The sequence below is a fragment of the Neltuma alba genome, unplaced genomic scaffold (assembly GCF_004799145.2).
Source record: "Neltuma alba isolate B1F8T4 unplaced genomic scaffold, ASM479914v2 tig00011289_pilon, whole genome shotgun sequence".
Classification (NCBI taxonomy): Eukaryota; Viridiplantae; Streptophyta; class Magnoliopsida; order Fabales; family Fabaceae; genus Neltuma; species Neltuma alba.
Window position 1 is genome coordinate 136,760 of NW_021635998.1, and position 21,113 is coordinate 157,872.

The 21,113-nt window shown below is 30.1% G+C and overlaps 1 protein-coding gene across 1 annotated transcript; it reads right to left on the reverse strand.

Annotated features, from left to right (window-relative positions):
• Positions 1–3,181: 3,181 nt before the first annotated feature.
• LOC114711429 (pathogen-associated molecular patterns-induced protein A70-like) lies at positions 3,182–4,539 on the reverse strand. Its single transcript, XM_028895829.1, has one exon. The coding sequence runs from the start codon at positions 4,448–4,450 to the stop codon at positions 3,611–3,613; it is 840 nt and encodes a 279-aa protein (XP_028751662.1). The 5' UTR covers positions 4,451–4,539; the 3' UTR covers positions 3,182–3,610.
• Positions 4,540–21,113: the final 16,574 nt, after the last annotated feature.

Sequence of the window (21,113 nt, forward strand, 5' to 3'; positions counted from 1 at the left end):
TATTTATTCTCTTTGCATTGCCTCGCACTCTCATCACATTTTTATCTACATCTTCTTCTATTTTTTTCTCATTTATTATAAGAGTATATTACATAAAAGTTATTCCTAATTTCTAAGTGACGTTTTGTCTCAAAATTTTAGTAGTAACTGGAAATTTATCACCACGTGCACACGTTCCAACAATAATCATTCAGATGTTAGGAATTGGATCATATTCACAGGCAACTGTGTGTGTCGTGGGGGTGGATTTTTTTCACTGTAGTGAAACACCGAGATTCTAGTTCGACTTTAAGCAGTCGCCTGAAAAATCCTTTTTTTGGGTCTGGGAAAAAAAAAATTAAAGAAAACTACTTGCTTTTTATTCTTTCTTTTTTTTTCTAGTTAGGAAAGTCCACTATGATGTTTGACCTCTTGAAATTGGATTCGGAATTCAGGAAGGAAATGAGTAATGCACTTATTCTTGATTTAAATTGTTTAGATCAAATCTATAGACTATACACATAACTTATATTTTTATCTAAAAAAACATATAGAGTATTTATTTTTCACCAATTAACTTAAAAGAGATCATGCTTTAAATAAAAATAAAACTGATATTATTTAAATGTAATGTTTTTGCTTGAATATTTATATTTAATCTAAACTAAACCCAAAAAAAGATAAATAAGCATCAAATTCAAATGTCACTTTCTTATTTAGTACTCCTCCGGTCCTTAATATAGGACCCAATTATTGAGTTGGTTTTGGTTCTAAATATAAGGCCCATTTCTCATATTTATCAATTTTCTCTAAATTACCCCTATGGATACTCCCTCAACTATAATCAAGTAGAAGATGAAGAGGGGATATTAAGAAAGTTGATTATGGTATTTTAGAAAAAACATGTCACATTTCTTATAATTAACTAACTTACCTAACTTCCTTAATCTAATCAAATTAGTTAAATGGGTCTTATATTAAGGACCGGAGGAGTACTATATCATTTCTTTATCCCTTCATTCTCACAAGATTTAGAAGAATTAAATGATGACTGCATGGAATATTCACAAAGAGAATTAAATGAACATGACAGATATTTTAAGGGGCAAAAAAAAAAAACCTAACTTTTCTTCATTCTGCGTGTCTGCCCCAAGCCCCCAACGGCCCAACCCCAGATACAGAAACAAGAGAGAAAGTGGATCCAACTTTCTTTCTTGCAGTCTAATTAAATATTTTTCATAATTATCGACAATTAATTTGATCAATAAATTATAATACCTCATGTTCTTAATATAAGCACTAATTGATTAATTTGAGTGGATTAAAAAAACTAGTTAAATTAGTTATTTGTAATAAATGAGTTTTGTCTTTCCTAAAATATTTTTACTAATCAAGTGTATTGGTTATAATTACCATTATTACAAGGACTAACTTGAAAAACAAAAGAGAGACCAAGTGAATCAGGGTCTTATATTTAGGACCAAAATAAAAGTCAAACAAACTCATATATTAAGAACTCGATGTAATATAAGGCATAGTTTACTAATTTGAGGAGACTAAAAAAATTAGTTAAGTTAGTTATTTATAATAAACAAGTATTATCTTTCTTATAGTACTCTCACCAATTATTTATATCAGCTAAAACTACCATTTGATAGAATATTTAATATACGCAACTACTACTTTGAAAAAAATGGATGACTATGAAAGACAAAATGAATTAATGTCTTATATTTAAGATTAAATTAAAAGTTAAACTAGTTCTTATATTAAGAACCTGAGGTGGTATTATGCATAACTTATAAACAATTAATCCCTCTGCTTTATGTCCCCACTTCATCATTTTTAACACGTGCCTTACAATAGTTTATTTTTTATCGCAAAAATAAAAACAAACTACTCACCCACCTAACTGTATCCTTCAATTACAATTTTTTTTCTGAATTTTTAGAAGTATTTTCTATCGACAGTATAGAATAAACGATAAATCCTTCTCAGTTAAATCATATGTTTAAAAAGACAATAGTTTAGATACTTCTCACATGAACCTAAATATGGAATCATATTATTATTCATGACTACATGGAGGAAATTCAAATTCATTGAGAGACATTAATATTTTTGGACGTTTAATAATGGGGAAATTCATTTGGATTGGCACATGTTTGACAATCATTCTCTAAATCTGAAGATCCAATCTCTAATCTCAAACACCAAACTACACATACCCACATTCGCTAACTAATTAAACTTGGCAATTGGCCCTACTTTATACTCCTCCGGTCCTTAATATAGGACATAATTATTAAGTTAATTTGTGTCCTGAATATGAAACTTATTTATCATATTTATTATTATTTTAAATTACTTTTATGGATACTTCCTCAATCATAATCAAGTAAGTAAGAAAAGAATGATATCAAGAAAGATTCTTGTGGTATTTAAAAAAAACATGTCATATTTCTTATAATTAACTAACTTAATTTTTTTAATCTAATCAAATTAGTTAAACAGGTTTTATTTTAAAGATAAGAAGAACACATTTCTATGCACTTCAAAAAGTTCATTTTCCCTTTAAGATCGAGGCAATTAGCGTAAGTTCCAAGTCGTCATTTCATTCACATTCTATGTGCAGCATTACTGTAAACTTTGATATTGAGAAACCAACAAGCAAGCCATGCGCCAATTCTGTCTTCTTCCTGCGAAATATCAAAATCTCCCCTTTATTATTTATATAAAAACCCTTGATTAATCAACACGCATCAACAAAAGCAGTTAAAAGCATTAATTTTGTTGTAAAATTCAAGTAGCTCTATTATTACTCCCATTAACTATACTAAAATTTTAATATCATATCAATTTCTACTATTTCACTAGTCACTACCTCTATTAAATATAGATATGTCTGAAAAAAATATTTAATACTTATTGAAACTATTAAAAGGTCTTATAAAACAGACTAAAAATTCATTCTAGAAAAGCCGCTATAATAAACAATTCCATTATCACTTTAGGACTTAACAATAACAGCCCATATGTCATTTTGGATATCAAATTAAATATGAACAACCTGCTTATTTGAAATGGCGGTAAAATTATTTAAAATCAGCTTTTCAATCATAATTTACAGAATACGAGATAAATATATAAAAATGTCAGATTATATGAATAAGCATTTTTACAGCCAGTGATCTTTAACAAGTAACCTGTGACGTTTATGTTCTTCCTTAAAAGCAGTGAATAGAAGTAACTTACAATTTTAATTACTCTTCTGTAGCCAAACAAGCAACACAACAAATCTCAAATCTATTTCTTTGCAATGTAATATAAATGCAAGGACGTAATCGTTTTCACTAACGCAAGCAACTTTACATTGATACGTACTTTTTTACCTTTTCACCCCAAATATGAGTGAAACTGACTGCTGACTAAATAAACACTACGGGACGAGCAGGCGCCTCCAAAGCTTAAAGTCTTAAAACTACTAATTAAAGGGCCTTTTAGTTATTTCAGGCGCAGCTTTCGCTGTCGTGATGGGCAGTGATGAAGCCGGAATAGGTGATGTATGGACCGTTTTACCCTGGGACTTACGGTGGGGCTCCACGCACGCAGCCATTCCTCATCAGTTTGCTCAGATCGTCTCTCTACGCAGGAACGAATTCACCCTCTGTAACCTCAGTTGCTGTCTGAATCTGTTAATGAAATCGTCCGCTTTGGCGTCCACCGTTTCGTCCTCCGCAAACGACGCCGTTTCAATGCCTGCTCTGTACCTTGCCGTCTCTGGTTCTGGTGTCCGGCGATCCACCTCCTCCTCCTCCTGCGTCCTTGACGCTGCTTTGTCACTCGCCGATTTCTTCATCTTCTCCGGTGACTTTCCCGTCTCCCTCCTACTCGACTCCGATTTGCTCCTCCTCACCAAGTTATCCGCACCACGATCCTCTTTCGACTCCGGAACGTCAGCTTCCCGTTCAAGTCCTTCTCCCGCCGCTTTTATTGAGTCCGATCTGTGGAGAGACGAGAATTTCATAGACTTGAGGCGCTCCAGGAGCGAAGGAGTTCTCGCCAGTTGCGGTTCAGTTGGCTGTTCCGGCGTGTCATCGGGTTGAACAGACACTGTATCCGCACCGGTGGGGTCGAAGTTGTTAGAAAACCCGAATTTGAACGACCTGACTCGCTCGATCAGTGACGGCGTTCTGACGAGCTGAGGATAGTCATGAACGGGCTGAATATACTCGGGTCCGGGAAACGCAGCGTCGTGTTTGTGGAAACGGAGGGACCTAAAGCGTTCAAGCAGGGACGATGAACGAACGAGAGGTGGGTGGCCATCGTGGTGGTGGTCGGAAGGCTCTGTGGTGGTACCAAAACGGGAAGAGATGACAATTGTGCCGATGACGAAGTTGAGAAAGAGGAAGAGAGAAGAAGGCGTGAACCAGCTGGCGACGAAAGCGGAGATTGTAACCGGGTCAGCCATGGACGGTGCTCCGGCGTGGTTGCTGACACGCTGCACAAGAAGAGGATGGAAGAGGCTTTGCAAGACGTTATCTGAATATATCACTACTAAAAGAGTTATTGTGAAGTGTGAATGAAAGCTTGAAAGGCTTGCTTTATGTCTAAACTGTAACAGCGTTGACGTTTACTTCATTGAAATGTGAGGCTGTCGTTTTAATTTAGTTTTATGCTTTTAAGTTATTGTCCATTAAACACGTGGCATGGTTAATATTTTATTATCTAAAAATAAATCAACAGAAGATCAGATGTATAGCTAAATCAAATAAAATTAAAAACGACATCACCACTCCAGGTGGCCGGGGAAAAAAACAAAAGAAAGAAGAAAGAAGAAGGCATTTTTTCCCGGCTTATTATCGTATTCTGGTCCACTTTATGTTCAACATATCCACTCCCGTTTTTTCCTTGTTAAAATCAAGAAAATCAGCGCAGAAAAATAAAATAACTACTCCTTTCGATTACGATTCGCAGCACAAAAAGTTAGTTAACATTTCTTATATATCAAACAGAAAAAAAAAAGAAATTGAATCATTAAGTTTGTCTCAAAATAATAGAATTTTTTTATTTTATCTTTAAAAAATACTGCATCTGTCCCTTTTCATAAGTAACAACTATTATCTCTCTCTTTTCTTTAAATATAAATAACATTTGTAAGTTGTTTTAAATTTTTGTAATAAATTTCTTATTTTACTTTATTAATTACTTATTTTAATATCCAGTATGTTTATTATTTTACTCCCGCGCAACCATCTCTCTCCACCCACATTCTCTCTCTTTTATAGTTTTCTTTATTATAATAATTTTCTTATTCTCTTTCTTATACTCTCTCTCTCCCCCATAAATAAGGATATTTTAGATAAAGAACTTTTAATTTTTACATACTTATTATCTTTAAGTACTAACTTTTTGGTTTATGTAGTAGAACCTAATGTTACTTATAAAAAGACACGGAAGGAGTAATAAAATTGTATTTAATGTTACACTTTTATTATCCGTCATGTCTCTCCTATATTCAATATATTTTAAACCGTAATTTTCTTTTAACGGTGATCTTATAATGGACTAGAGGGAGTATAATGCTATAAAAATCCTAAGAAAGATTTAAAATTACAAACTGTATGATTTATTTTTTAAAAATACAGTCCACACAGGTTTATGATGGGAATTCAAGCGTGCTATCTTTGACATCAATATGTAACGTCTCTTTCAAACTAATAAATAGCATAACAACCGATGGCAACTTCGTTTAGTTCGACTTTGGGGAAGTCTTACATTACACTTCAGTATTTTTTTTTTTATAGAAAATGTAAATTAATGTTTCAACTGATTTAACGGAATCTATCAAAATTCAAAAATCAAAATAGAATTTATTTACAAATTTACAGTCCTGAATATAAGACCTATTCTAAAATATAATTTATACTATAAAATAAATCTTATATATATGTTGGTAATAATGAGTTTTATATTTAAGACATGAGGAGTATTATTAAATTCTAGACGTAGTGGGCTGCTTCTTACTTTTGTAAATGTTAGATTGAAAGATTTTTTTTTGCCATAATTTTGAAAGGCTTAGAGGTGACAAATTTTAAGAAATTTTATTACTATATGTTACGAAAATTGTCACTAAACAATTTTATGAAAGTGATCACTATTTTTTGTTAATTTCTCAAAATTTAATAATAAATTTTAAAACGATTAATGTTTGGTCATTGAGAAATGTGATAATTATAATAATTTTTTATTTATATTTTATAAACTATAAGTGTTTAGATATGCTGCCATATTTCGACGAGAGTGACAATACCGACGTCGGTTATAGGAGAAAAGGAATATGCTGGCGACAGAGGAGCATTTGTGTCGCAATAATGGAATATGCTACTTCTGTTTTACTTTTTCCTTTCACCCCACTCAATATAAATTAAAAAATCTATAATTTTTCATGAACTACTGGGAACGTGATTTACTTTTCAAATTTCATGTGCCACATGAAAACTAGGGTGTTTTTAACGTTTCACATGTAATAATCTTTTTAGCTATAAATGCAGGAGTTACATAATTAATTTATAGAAACTCAAAAAATTAGTTTAGTCAGAACTGGTTTGGATTGGCAATGATAAACACGTTTTACATATAAAATTTTTATCACATATTTACTTTTCTGATTCTCTTTATAAATCACTTTCAATATGTTTCATAAAGACCAGTGAAGACCTTAAACTTCATTAACTCTCATTTCAAATTCAATAACTTCTTAACTTTATCCTTATTTAATACTCCTCCGGTCCTTATTATAAGACCCAGTTTGACTTTTTATTTGGTCCTAATTATAAGACCCAATCCATTTTGTCTCTTATATTTATGCATTTTTTTCCAAGATAATCCTTCTAATAATGATAGTTTTAGCCAATATACTTAATTAGCAAGGATATTTTAGGAATGACAACACTTATTTATTATAAATAACCAACTTAACTTACTTCCTTAATCTCCTCAAATAAGTCAATTGGGTCTTATAATTAGGACCGGAGGAGTATATATTATACCTTATGTAAACATTGTTGCAAAAAAAAAATTTATGTAAACAAAATCAACATAATAATAAATGATGAGTAAAATTGTACATCTATAAAAAAATATCTTTTCTCTATATCCTATAAATAGAACCAAGAGATACCTCATCTTGCATAAATTACAATTAAATAGTTACTTATAAGTTATTCTAAACATGCTCTTAGTTATTTATAATAAATATATACTTAATTAGTTAAATATTTTTAATTATTTGTATCAGAGAATACTCTCATTAACGATATGTGCAATCAATAAAATTGTAAGATGTGTGCAATCAATAAAATTGTAAGATAAAATGAACTGAAGCCTAATATTTAGATCAAAACACTTCTCAACTAAATCCTACAGCCAGAGGGAATGTTAGTTGAGATGACAAAATCATTTGTGTAAATTACAGGACACATTTTTTTTAAGGTCTAGATCACATGATTAAGGTTGAAGATGTCTCGATGAAGTGCCCAAAATCTCTTCAATTTACGAGTCAACAAAGTGGGTCTTCTGCTTAATATGACAATGCGATTAAGTGTATTTATTTAACTTTAAAAAAAGGTGAATTAATCGAGGAAAAAAATAAATTCGTTCATAAAAATTATACTCCTTCAATTTTAAATGTAAAGGTTGTTTTATAATATAATTTACAGTATATTATAACTGTTAGACCCCACTCATTGAATGATTTGTACGAAAGAAAGAAGCGACCAGAGGATCGATGATGCAAACAAAATGACGTAATGCACGGCCATTGGCCAAGCTCCCCTAACCAAACTGGCGGGTCCGCATTTGGTGGTACTAGCCTGAGCAATCTGGGCCCAGTACCTGATGAATAATCTAGGCTGTCTAGATTTAATCTGGACGGTTCAGATTTAATATTTTTAAATAAATATTTTAAAATAAAAAAATTATATTTTTAAATAATCATAATTAAGAATTATTTTTATTTTTTATCCTATACCTATTAAAATAATCATTTTAAAAAATAAAAATAACATTAAATTTGAATCATCTAGATCAGATCCGAAATCTAATGAGTATTGGGTGTTCATCAAAACTGATGAACACCCGATGCAAATCCCAAACTGACCCTGCTCTCATTTAATATTCTTTTAATGAAAAAGCTAATAAATCATTTAATTCATTTATTTAAAAAAAACAGAAAACACCCTTAAATATATAAAACTCTAAATTAGTGTTAGTGAAACGCAAAATCTCACATCAAAATATAAATACTAATTTGACATTTGTAAATGTTGAAAAAAGACAATTTTACCTTAATAAATTGAAAAAAAAAAGTAGAAAGAAAGTTGAAAAAAAAGAAGGAGAATTGTTATGAAATCCCAAGGGATGAACATAATTGCTAAAAAATCTTAATGACAACAGAACAATTTGCAATGACAAGTTTTTGTATAAGAAATAACAACTGCTTACTTCTCATTGGAACTTCTTGATAATTATTTTATTTTTTTAAGACTTCATTATAATTTTCTCTTAAAAAGAAATGAGAGATCATTAACGCATAATATACTTATTTATATATATATATTCTTTAAGTATATCTGGTAAATAAATCATGCCTATCTAAAAACTGTATAAAAAGTACACACTTTCTTGCGTGGATTTAAACATGTTCAACTTATTTTGGGCTAGATATTTTTCTTGGGACAAGGCTTAATATTTATTTTAAAGCTAATTAATTAAATAATCAATTGATGCTAATTCACTCAATAATTAATGTTTATAAAATAATTCTAAAATTTATTGGAGGGTTAGTATGGGTCAATTCATGGAGAAATCAACCAAATGTGAACGGTTTGACATGTGGATTTGTCGTGTTTTGGTGTTTGGTTTAGCTATGTGGTGCGTGGTTTGGGGCGGCCTGACATTTCTGGAGTCTTATTTACATTAATCATTTCATATGATTATCTTTTAATACTATCCCATATCCTTAATATAAGAGTTAGTTTAAGTTTTAATTTAGTTTTAAATATAAAATTTTAATCAATTTTATTTTTTATATTTATCTATTTTTTTGAAATAATCTTTATAGTAGTTATACATGTTAAATATTTAATCAAATAACATTTGATTAGTAAAGATATTTTAAATAAGACAGCACATATTTATTATAAATAACTTAATTAATTTTTTTAACATACTTAAATTAGCTAATTAATTATACAGAACTTATCCGTACTCAATCAGCACTTATCTTTTTGTCTTGATTTTTTTGGGCCAAAATCTTCTCGTCTTGATCGATTAGATCGCTTATCTTCGAGTCTCCTCGTTCACCACCCATTCTTTCCCAGGTCTATGCGCGTACGGATTGTTTGTTATTAAAAACATATTAGATATACGGGGTGTTTGAGTAAGAACAAAATTATAGTTTCACAAATATTTTTACAGTATACGAAATAAATATGTAGAGAAAGTTGTCTCAATTTACAGAAAAAGTGCTTATGAGGAGCACTTCTGAAATTAGCCAAACACTTTATAGATGTTCCTTCCTTGTGTATTATACTATACGTAATTTCAATTTCAGAAACGATTCATGCAGCCTGTCATAAAACTATTTTAAAATTAAATTTATAAGTTTGTGTTGTTTTTATATATTTTTACAGAACATCAAAAGATTGAACTAAAAATGTTACACGTGTTCTTCACCAAAAATAAAAAATAAAATAAATGTTACACGTGTTGGAAATGAAGACTGCTGAGGATCATAAATTCATAACGGCGTGTTTAGATTCGAATAATCAATAATTATGAGAGCAAAAAAAAAATATTGGTTTTGCAAGTCAATAATTCACTGATTCAGTTTCTATACACACGCATGAAAGTCAAAAGATTAGACATTGATGAATTTATCTGGTTTTAAAAGATTCTCCATTATTCTCTCTTTTCTCAAATGGCATAAAACTTATTTAAATAGTATTTAGTTGGAATAAATGAAAGTTAAAAGGTTAGAGATACCATAAATACAAAAAAAATTTTTTATTATAGTTCATGCAACCTGCGTGATGAGAGATTAAATCAAAGTATACCTAGATAGAACTTTAATACACGCGGTTAAAAATAATAGTTTGAAAAAACTAACATATATTTGTTACAAATAATCAGCTTAGCTAGTTTTAATTTGTTAAAGTAGTACTACCTCCGGTGTTAATTATAAAACCTTATTTATAGACTACAGATGAGATCTTATAACTAGAACTAAAGGTAGTAGTTAGCTAGCATTTACAATGTTTTTAGTTGTAGCTTTCAAGTTGAATACTCAAAATATCTTGAAAACCTTATGTAAACTGTTTCGCCAAGTTGTTACTTAGCAAAATCTAGCTGGCCACAACAGGGCAATTTTATTATTTTTTCTTTTGGCGAACAAGGGGACAAATTTTTTCACTGCACAAAAATTAATTGTGTTCACACACACGTGCGCACGTGACTTCTCTCTCTCTTTTTAAAAAAAATACAGTGGAGCATGAAGCATCCAATGTGATTTTTTTAATGTTACAGTGGTCTTTAATTAATACAGCGATATTTTGACCCCACTACTATACTCGCATAATCTTAATTCGGTTAATTAACAAAATACGTGAGGGCGACGTTTGTGTTAGTTTTAATCATGATCAAAGATAAGTTCAAATGTGTACTCCAATTATTTTAGCAAACAAATTTGGCTCTCACAATTGGTCATTTAATTACCATCAAGTATAGGAAAAAATTATATGCAAAAGCGAGTGGCCCTCCAAGGACTACAAAGTCATCAACTTGCAATTAGAAGATAATGAAAATGGGTGGCCCGGATTAAAGAAAACACTTTTGTTAGTGAGATTGAGAATGATATTTTATAATAATATAATATTAATATTTTCAGATCATCAAATTAAAGTTGGAAAAATCTAGAGGTGGCGTGGAAATGGAGCCAATGTGAACGTTGAAAATGAAGGGTGGGTTTTGAATTAGCGTGTGTCGTTTTGTTAAGATACAATCATGGGCATAATTAATGGTTCTAATCTTCATTGACCAACACAAGTACTCTGTATCTCTAGTCCAAGTATTTGTGTGGCTAGCAAATGTTAACGTCAACACATGGTTTCTTTCTTTCTAGAAATTGGAAAGTTTTACTTACTTTATATCATTTTCTACTATCTGTAATTTGGAAAACTTTAGTTTATATCACATTATTTTGTCCTGAATGAACAAAAGTTTTATAAGATTTTTTTTAATGAATTGTAGATAAAAGACTTGTTTTAGATTAAATTACAATATATTCCTTTAATATTATTTATAAATTGTTCATCACGGCCTTTAACATAAGATATTAATCCGTTTTATGACTCATTTATACAGTGTCCTTTCTTCCTCTACTTTCAACTTATAAACACAACTTTATTAGGTAGAATTATGAAAACCACAAAAAAAAAAAGACGATTCTGAACTGATTTCAACTATTTTTTAATACCCATAAATTAACTAACATATTTTAATGAAAAGGATCGGAGAGAGAGACACCTATAAGAAGTTACCGAAAAATATATATATTTAATTTATTTTAGAAAACAGAGCAATTTATCCACTCTAATTATAGATGATAGTTTAGGGTACACATTGTCATTTTTTAAAAGTTAAGATTAGTATCTACTAATTTTAGCTTCTTAACTGGTTTTGGTGAAAAAGAACCATATTATTAAAAACATGAGAAAAATATTATACTCGTACCACAAAAAAAAAAAAAAAAGACCCGTTAATGTGGCCCGCGCGTCATAAAACATGGGCACCCAACGTTGGAAGGGTCGGGTGATGCTCAGACACGCTTCGTAATTCCCGTCCACGGTCAGAACAAACCAGAGAAGTCCTCCTTCTTTCATTTATTTACTAATTATTGTTGCTGTTGTTGCCGTCCTTGTTTTACGGTTTTACCCCTCATATCTTCTTTCCACATTGACCCATTTCCCTGTTGTTTCCCATGGCACATGCCAATTGCCAGCCCCACCCCATTTTATTTTATTTTAATCCAGCTCACAATTTCTTCTAAAAAGTAATGCCACAATCTTGCGACCTTTTTTGTTGGATTCTTCTTAGAAATTTGCTCTGCCTCATTTGTTGCGTGGTGTCGTGTGTGTTTATTGTTAATATATAACCCCAAATTTTGCCCCATAGATATACATATATCAACATATATGCATGTTGCAAACTATTTATCAGATTAAAAAAAAAGTAATAGTAGTATTTATATATCTGTCTTGCTAGCTGGTTAGCTGTGACTATAAAATTTTAATTAAGAGACGTAGAAGATACAGCCAGAAATTGAGAAGGTCCTGAATTTATCTTCAACTTGAATTCCATTTTACAGTTGTGTGTGGTATGTATTAAATATTGAATTGATTGATACTCCCTGGGATTAATCATATACAATTAAAATATTTATGTTTTACAGCTATTTTCAACGTTCAAATGATACTGTCCCTGGGCCTTGACTTGCTGGTGTTATCATCGATTTCACCACCCAACAAAATTTGATTAAGCAACCAAACGACATACTTTACTTACAAGACAGAAAGAAAAAAAAAAGTCAATTCCAAAACGTCATGTGTGGGCCTGATTCCACAAGTGTAAGAGATTCTCTTTTGTTCTTTCTTTCTTCCTTTCCTTTTTTTTTTTAGTATATTTAATATTTGTTTTTATTTTTTCCCTTTATTAATTCTCATTGAAAAGAGTGAGAGATATGAGAATAATTTGTAAATATAAAGAGACAAAATTTTAATAAGAGTAAAAATAAAAATTTTTGTCAATTTAAAATATTTCTTGATATACAAAAATATGTTACAAGAGTAACTTATATCAAAGATTAGAGTGGTATGCAAAAACTGAAAATATAGTATGAATGAATGATGGGGATTTTGGCTATATGTAGCTAGGAATTAGAATAATTTAAAATTTTCATGATAATATTATCATAAAAATTATTTTACTTCTTATGAGAGTTATACCTTTTATACTTTGTTTTTTTGGGAGGATCTCACAAAAAGAAGTTTGAAATTATTAAATTTCAAATCATTTTTAATAACAACGCCTTTAAAGGTTTTGAAATATTAAACTTATAAATAACAATATATTTTTGTTGTTATTTGTTATTTAAAATTTAGCAATTTTTAACTGTTATTCTCCCTTTTTTTTTTTTTTTTAAAGAGACGAACATATATTTTTCCCAAAGCAAAGGACTAAAGGGTGGGTGGGAGAGCATAGCCCATCTAGCCAATGACTCACAATTCCAATATTGATCGCCGCCTCGCACCTTTCCACTTCTGCATTTACTACCCATTTTACTATGCTCAAAACGAAACAAAATAACTTTCTAGATCTTTTTTACTTTTATTTTTTACTATTAAATTTCTGCATAATGACATCACAAGTATATAACTTTAAAGGATATTGAATTTACATAGATATAATGTGTATATTAATTGATATGTGTGTTGACGTTTATTTAGGCCCAGCAATGAACTTCAGAAATTTTAACTTAGAGCCAAGATTGTGATTTTTTGGGGCCGGAGATAATTAATTGCAATTTTGAAATTCAACTTTTTTTAAACTAATGAGTTATTGAAAACAATTTAAAATTTGTCTGAATAAAAAAAATTAATTTAGAGCTACATTTGTGATATTTTTGGAAGAAAAGTTTGATGGGGAAGTTTAGTAATGATGAGCATTGATTATGAATAAGAATTCAAACAAACATAATACTACGAATTGTCTCTCCCTTCTGTCTTGTTGTTCTTGAGACTTCTTGGGTCAAAATAAGCATCTTCAAAGCTAATGCATTGATATTATAACAAAAAAAAAAAAGAAGAATTAAGTGATATTACGCTATGTGAAAAAAAAATATTAAGTTAATTATTTATAAAAAATGTGTGTAAATTTTTTAAAGATACTTTTTTACTCACTTGCAATGACGGCTATCCCCTTATAAAAAGGGCAGTTTGAAAATAAAAAATTACAAATTTAGAAGATAAGATATATTATAATCTTATATTTATGGTCATATCAAATATCTCAATTAGCTTCTCCATTTAGAAATAGAGGCAATATTATTTTTCAACATAACTGCCAGAAAAATCATAAATGTCCGCAAGTTTCATCCCTATTGACTATTTTGTACTGCTCTATTCTTAAGACTTTCATAGTTTCATATAATAAACAAATTTGATGGGAAAAATTCATGTGTTATTTTTCTTTTTCAAATAAGACTTCATGAGGATGAGCATTGTCAATTAAATTGGCTTGGAAATGACCTGAGGGACAAATTGATCAGGAAGAACTGTATGAGCCAGACTTTGCAATTGATTATTCTTTTCGTTTTTCTTGGTATGTTCATTTACAGTAATGAATTGATGGGCCAGCCCACATTGGGCCTCTAGCCCATCTTAACCAACAAAATAAAATAAAAAATCGATTCTGACCTGATTTCAACTATTTTTTAATACCCATTAATTAATTAACATTTTTTGATAAAAAAGATCGGAGAGAGAGACAATTATAATAAGTTACCAAAATATATATATTTAATTTATTTTAGAAAACAGATCAATTTATCCACTCTAATTATAAATGACAGTTTAGGGCATACATTGTCATTTTTTAAAAGTTGAGATTTGTATTTACTAATTTTAGCTTCTTAACTGGTTTTGGTGAAAAAGAATCATATTATTAAAAACATGAGAAAATATTATACTACAAAGAAGAGAATATATTATTCCTCTAGTCCTTAATATAGGACCTAATTGTTGAATTGATTTTGGTCCTAAATATAAGACCTATTTCTCATATTTATTAATTTTTTCTAAATTATCCCTATAAACACTCCTCCAACCATAACCAAATAGAAGAGGGAATGAGAATATTAAGAAAGATGATTGTGGTGTTTTAGAAAAAACATGTCATATTTACTCAATTTTTTCCAAGATGATCCTTCTTCTAATTATAGTTCTAGTTAATACACTTGATTAGCAATGATATTTTAGGAAAGACAATATCTATTTAGGACAAATAACTAACTCAACTCACTTCATTAACCTCCTCAAATTAGTCAACTAGCTCTTATAATTAGGACCGGAGGTAGTATATTTGTCTTGCTAGTTGGTTGGCTGTCAGTATAAATTTTAATTAAGAGATGTAGAAGATACGGCTACAAATTGAGAAATTTATCTTCAACTTGAATTCCATGGTTTCCATTTTACAATTTTATATGGTATGTCTTAAATATTGAATTGATTGATACTCCCTAGGGTTAATCACATATAATTAAAATACTCCTCTGATCCTTAATATACGACCTACTTAACCAATTTAACTAGATTAAGAAAGTTAGGTAAGTTAGTTAATTATAAGAAATATGACATATTCTTCTTAAAACACCATGATCATCTTTTTTATTATCCTTCTTCTCTCCTCTACTTGACTATGATCGATGGTGTTATTATCACATACTAATAATAAGGACGGGAAGAGTATTTCGGTTTTACAGCTATTTTCAACGTTAAAATGATACTGTCCAAAAACCTTGACTTGCTGGTGTTATTGTCAGTTTCACCACCCAAAAATGTTAGATTAAAAGTAAACAAACAACATACTTTACCTGAAAAAAAGAAGAAGAAGAAAAGAAATCAATTCCACAACGTCATGTGTGGGCCTGATCCCCACAAGTATAAGAGATTCTCTTTTCTTCTTCCTTTCCTATCCTTTCTTTTTTTTTGACCAGATTCCCTTCTTTCTTTCTTATGTTATACCATTCAGGTCTTAAATATAAATTACTTGTAAGGAAAGTTTTGGTATTAAATATAAATTATTTGTAGTATATTTGATGTTAGTTTTTTTTTTTATCTTTATTTAATTCTCATTGAAAAAAGAAAGAAAGAATCAATCAGGGATATGAGAATAATTTGTAAATATAAAGAGAGAAAACTTTAATGAGGATAAAATTGAAATTTTTTGTCAATTTAATACTACTATATTTCTTCAAATGAAAAAATGTGTTACAAGTAACTTATGTCAAGGATAAGGTATACAAAAAATGAAAATATAATATGAATGAATGACTTGGATTTGAACTATATGTAGCTAGGAATTAGACTAATTTAAAAATTTCCTGATAATATTATCGTAAAAACTATTTTACTTATGAGAGTTATATCTTCTATACTTAATTTTTTGGGAGGATCTCATAAAAAGAAGTTTGAAATTTTTAAATTTTAAATCAGATTTAGTAATAATATTTTTATATGTTTTGACAATACTGCACTCGTATATAATAATACATTTTTGCAGAAATTTTTTATTTAAAATTTACTGATTTCAAACTGTTATTCTGCCTAATTTTTTTTTTAAGCAACAAACCTATATTTTTCCCAAAGCAAAGTCCTAAACGGAGTGCGCCTCAGAATGGGAATGCGCAGCCCATCTAGTCACTGGCTCACAAGTCCAGTGTTGATCGCCGCCTCACGCCTTTCCACTTCTCCATTTATTACCCATTTTACTATGCTCAAAACAAAACAAAGTAACTTTCTAGATCTTTTTTACTTTTACTTTTTACTATTCGATTTCCGAACAATGACATCACAAGCATATAACTTCAAAGGATATTGAATTTATATTGATATAATGTGTATATTACTCCTTCAGTGCCTAATTCTTGAATTGGTTTTGATCCTAAATATAAGACCTATTTTTCATATTTATCAATTTTTTCTAAATTACCCCCATAGATACTCTCTCAACCATAATCTAGTAAAAGAGGGAGATGAGGTATTAAGAAAGATGATTGTGGTGTTTTAAGAAAAATGTGTCACATTTCTTATAATTAACTAATTTATCTAACTTCCTTAGTCTAATCAAATTAGTTAAATAGGTCTTGTATTAAGAACCGGAAGAGTAATTGATATTTGAGTCGACATTTATTTAGGAAACAGCAATGAACTTTAAAAATTTTAACTTAGAGCCAAGATAGTGATTTTTTCTTTTGCCGGAGCTAATTAATTGCAAATTTGGAAATTAAACTTTTTTCAAACTCATGAGTTATTAAAACAATTTAAAACTTTTATGATAAAAAAAATTCTCAATTTAGAGCTGCCATTTGTGATATTTTTGGAAGAAAAGTTTGATGAGGAAGTTTAATAATGATGAGTATTGGTTATGAATAAGAATTCAAACTAACATAATACTGCCAGTTGTCTCTCCCATCTGTCTTGTTCCTTGAGACTTCCTGGGTAAAAATGGACATTTTCAAAGTTAATGCGCTAATATTATAACTAAAAGAAAAAAGTTGAATAAAGTGATACTCTATTTCACTTAGAAAAAAAATTGTCAAGTTAGTTATTTATAAAAAAATATACATAGATTTTTTAGAGATACTTCTTTACTCACTTGCAACGACGACTATCTCCCTATAATAGAGGCAATATATAAAAAGATTATAAATTTGGAAAATAAAATATATTACAATCTTATATTTGTGAACATATCAAATATCTCAATTAATTTCTACATTTAGAAATAGACACCATATTATTTTTCAACAGAACTGGTAGAAAAATCATAAATGTTTGCAACTTTCATCCTTACTGACTACTCCCTCCGTTCTTTATTATAAGAGACAAATAACAAAATTACGTTGATAAAAAAACAGTTAAAATTAGTTGAGGACAATTAATATGTAAAAAGTAATATTTTTTCTAACAATACCCCCATTAATAAGGAGAGAGAGTATGAGAGAGAACAATTAAATTATTAAAAGAAAAAGAAGTGGGAGGGAAAGAGAGTATAAGTTGGAAACAAAATAAATAGCGGTAAAATAGAAAATCAATATAAAAAAATAAAGACAACTTTTAAGTATCTCTTATATATAGGAATATGCTATAAGCATCAAATGTCTCTTATAATAAGGAACGGAGAGAGTAGTATTTTGTACTGCTTTATTCTTAGGACTTTCATAGTTTCATATAATAAACAAATTTGATAGGAAAAATTCCTGTGTTGTTTTTCTTTTTCAAATTAGATTTCATGAGGATGAGCATTGTCAATTAAGTTGGCTTGGAAATGACCCGAGGGACAAATTGATCAGGAAGAATTGTATGAGCAAGACTTTGTTACTGATCATTCTTTTACTTTTCTTGTCATGTTTATTTACCGAAATGAATTGATGGGCAAGCCCACACTGGGCCTCTAGCCCATCTTAACCAACAAAGTATAGACGCCAGCTTCAAAAAGCGAGGTTGATATATCACCCGCCCGGGCCTGTGTGCCTGTGTGCCTGTGATTTAAAAATTGAAGCCCAATCCCAAAATGTACTAACAGGATGTTATGTTGGTACTTGGTAGTGTGAAGAAAAATGTAAAGAAGCGTTAAGGAGTCGGTTCATAACCCATAAAGTCGGGAGTTCGAATCCTACTGCCGATGTGAGGATCTTGTTGGTGGGTGATTTGTAAGTACTTCTGTAAGCGTTTTCTGAGCCTGAAGGCATGTTCTGGCCCTAGTGAGTTTGTGGGACCCAACTCATCCAAACTTTTTTGTACAAAAAAAAAGAATAAAGCATTGTTGAATATTTGCACGTGACCGTTGGCCCAAAAAAAAAAAGAAAAAAGAAAAAGGAAGAAGAATATTTGCACGTGACTTCTTACTATTTTCTCTGGCAACACGAAGCTTCGCCTTTGATTTTTGCATCACGTGGCTTCTAACTTTGGATCCCTCAATCTAAAAAACCTCCCCCCCCCCCCCCCAACGAACAAAAGGGATTCATTGGATTCACCCTCCATATCACATAAAAGAATCCTTACCCTATACTGAATAATGTCGCGGACCAAGGCAAGCAATGGTCTATTTTAAAAAATGTTTAAAAAAATACTTTTATGTAAGCCAAGATAAATTTTTTTTAATACTTATCTCATATTTTATAAAATCATTTTAAAAAATGAATCCGAACACCCTATTTATTTAGTTTTAATGAAACGTGTTCTTATGAATAGAGTTAGAGGGGACGTAGTTTTAGAATCATTGAAATTTTTTTTTCTGTATAATATAATGGAGGTAAAGTGACAAATTTTGATGGCCTGTTAAATAAGGACTTATTTTATTTGTTATTATCAATTCATACGCAGATAATATATTACACTAAAATTTTGAGGAAAGTAGGAGACGAAACAATATAATTGATTTTTCTAAAAAAGAAAAAATTAGAAGAAGGGGGAGAAGAGTGGGGTGGCGAAGCAGGCAGCAAGAAAACAAAGACATGACAGGTGACCTTGCCGTTGATGCATCACGGATCAGATGCCTCCATTGGACGTGAGTGGAGTTTGACACTTGTGGTCTTGGAGAAAATTTTGTTTTATTTTTTTAATAAGAAAGTAAATTTTTCACTTGATATTTTCACAGACAATCTATTTTCTCCCATCCTAAAATATTAAGTATAACAACTAGATAAGTCATTTATACTAACTGAAAAAATTAGTTAAATTAGATATTGATTAAAAAATATATGTTAATTTTCATAAACTGGCTTTCTTTTTAATTATTTATATTAAAAAATACTCATATTAATTACATACATTAATATGGGTAGTTTGAAGAAATAGTAAACATGAAAGATAATATAAATTGAGATTTTTATCATATATTAGGATAAAAATGAACTTTTTTAACTAGTTATATTTAGTACTGAATAAATAGATTAAATGAAAAATGGTGGCAGTCACATGTTTAAGCGAGAAGGATTTTATTTCGGTATCGTTTCTGCTCATTAATATAAAATTCAATTAACTAATATAAATTTTAAAAAAAAACTAAATAAATTACTTAATTATAATATATATTACATAATTTTTTAAATTATTTATGTGTATTGTTAGATTATATATTAGTTCATAAATCAGGCAAATTAGTTTTTTAAAAAATATAAATATTTTAGAATAATTTATTTACATTATTTAATCTCCTCAAAGCAACAGATAAAAAGGAGGACGGTGAAGGACAAGGCAAGTCCCGAAGTTTGTGTGTTGATGTCTGTGCATACACGAGAAATAATGAAATATATATATCTGATGGATACTTGCTGGATGGGGTGTGACCCTACCATCAGATTCTTGCTCGCAATTGCCAAACGCCCAAACCAGAACTCACATGCCATTCATTTTCTCCTTCTTTCTCTGTTGTTTTCTGATTTCTGAATCATCTCTGTCCTTTGGATCTCACAAATATGTTCCCCACAAGTTTGGTCCCCTTCCTTCAATGCTTCCCAATTAAACCAAACAAAAAAAAAAATGATATGAAATAAAACAGCCCTCTATAAAATTCGATACAAATTAAACTTGTATACATTCTTAAATATACATGCGGATTTCAGAAGATTAGTTCAGTAGTGAGCATATATATATATTGCGTCAAACACCATTCCTAATTAAACAATTAAATAGAGTGACAAATGTTGAGTGGTTGCTAATTTGATTTTTTTTTTTCAAATTAAAGGGATACACAGTAACAATCTAATGTTACGAGTAGGATTGAACTCGTAACCCGCTCAAATTCCTAATTTGAATATAGTTGGAGGGTTCTACTATGAGGAATATAAAGGGCAAATGAGGAATATAATTGAGAAAATTCTTGGGGGCCATGAACTTGAGAAAGAATTAGTCAGGTGGCGGAGCCACAATGCGGATGTGGACACAAACAAATTAAGCAACAAGCGTTGTGTGGCACCTCACACTTTTGCACGCACTATAATCCAACCGAGAGACATCACGGGACTTGGATTAGTGGGCCACTTTCCTCGCGCATCACATCTCCACTTTCCTCTATGTCCATTTGATCTGAAATTACTTCAATCTAAACTTAATTAAACTAAACAAGACTAGCTTAAGTAACCAGACATGATCAATATTAACTTTGACCTCCCTCATCAATTTGTAAGAGAGAGAAACATATATAAGACGGATGGGTCTCACTTATTAAATGAGTGTCCTGATCAGTAAAAAGTACGGCGATTTTGTCAATCTCTTTACAATGACGAAAACCGC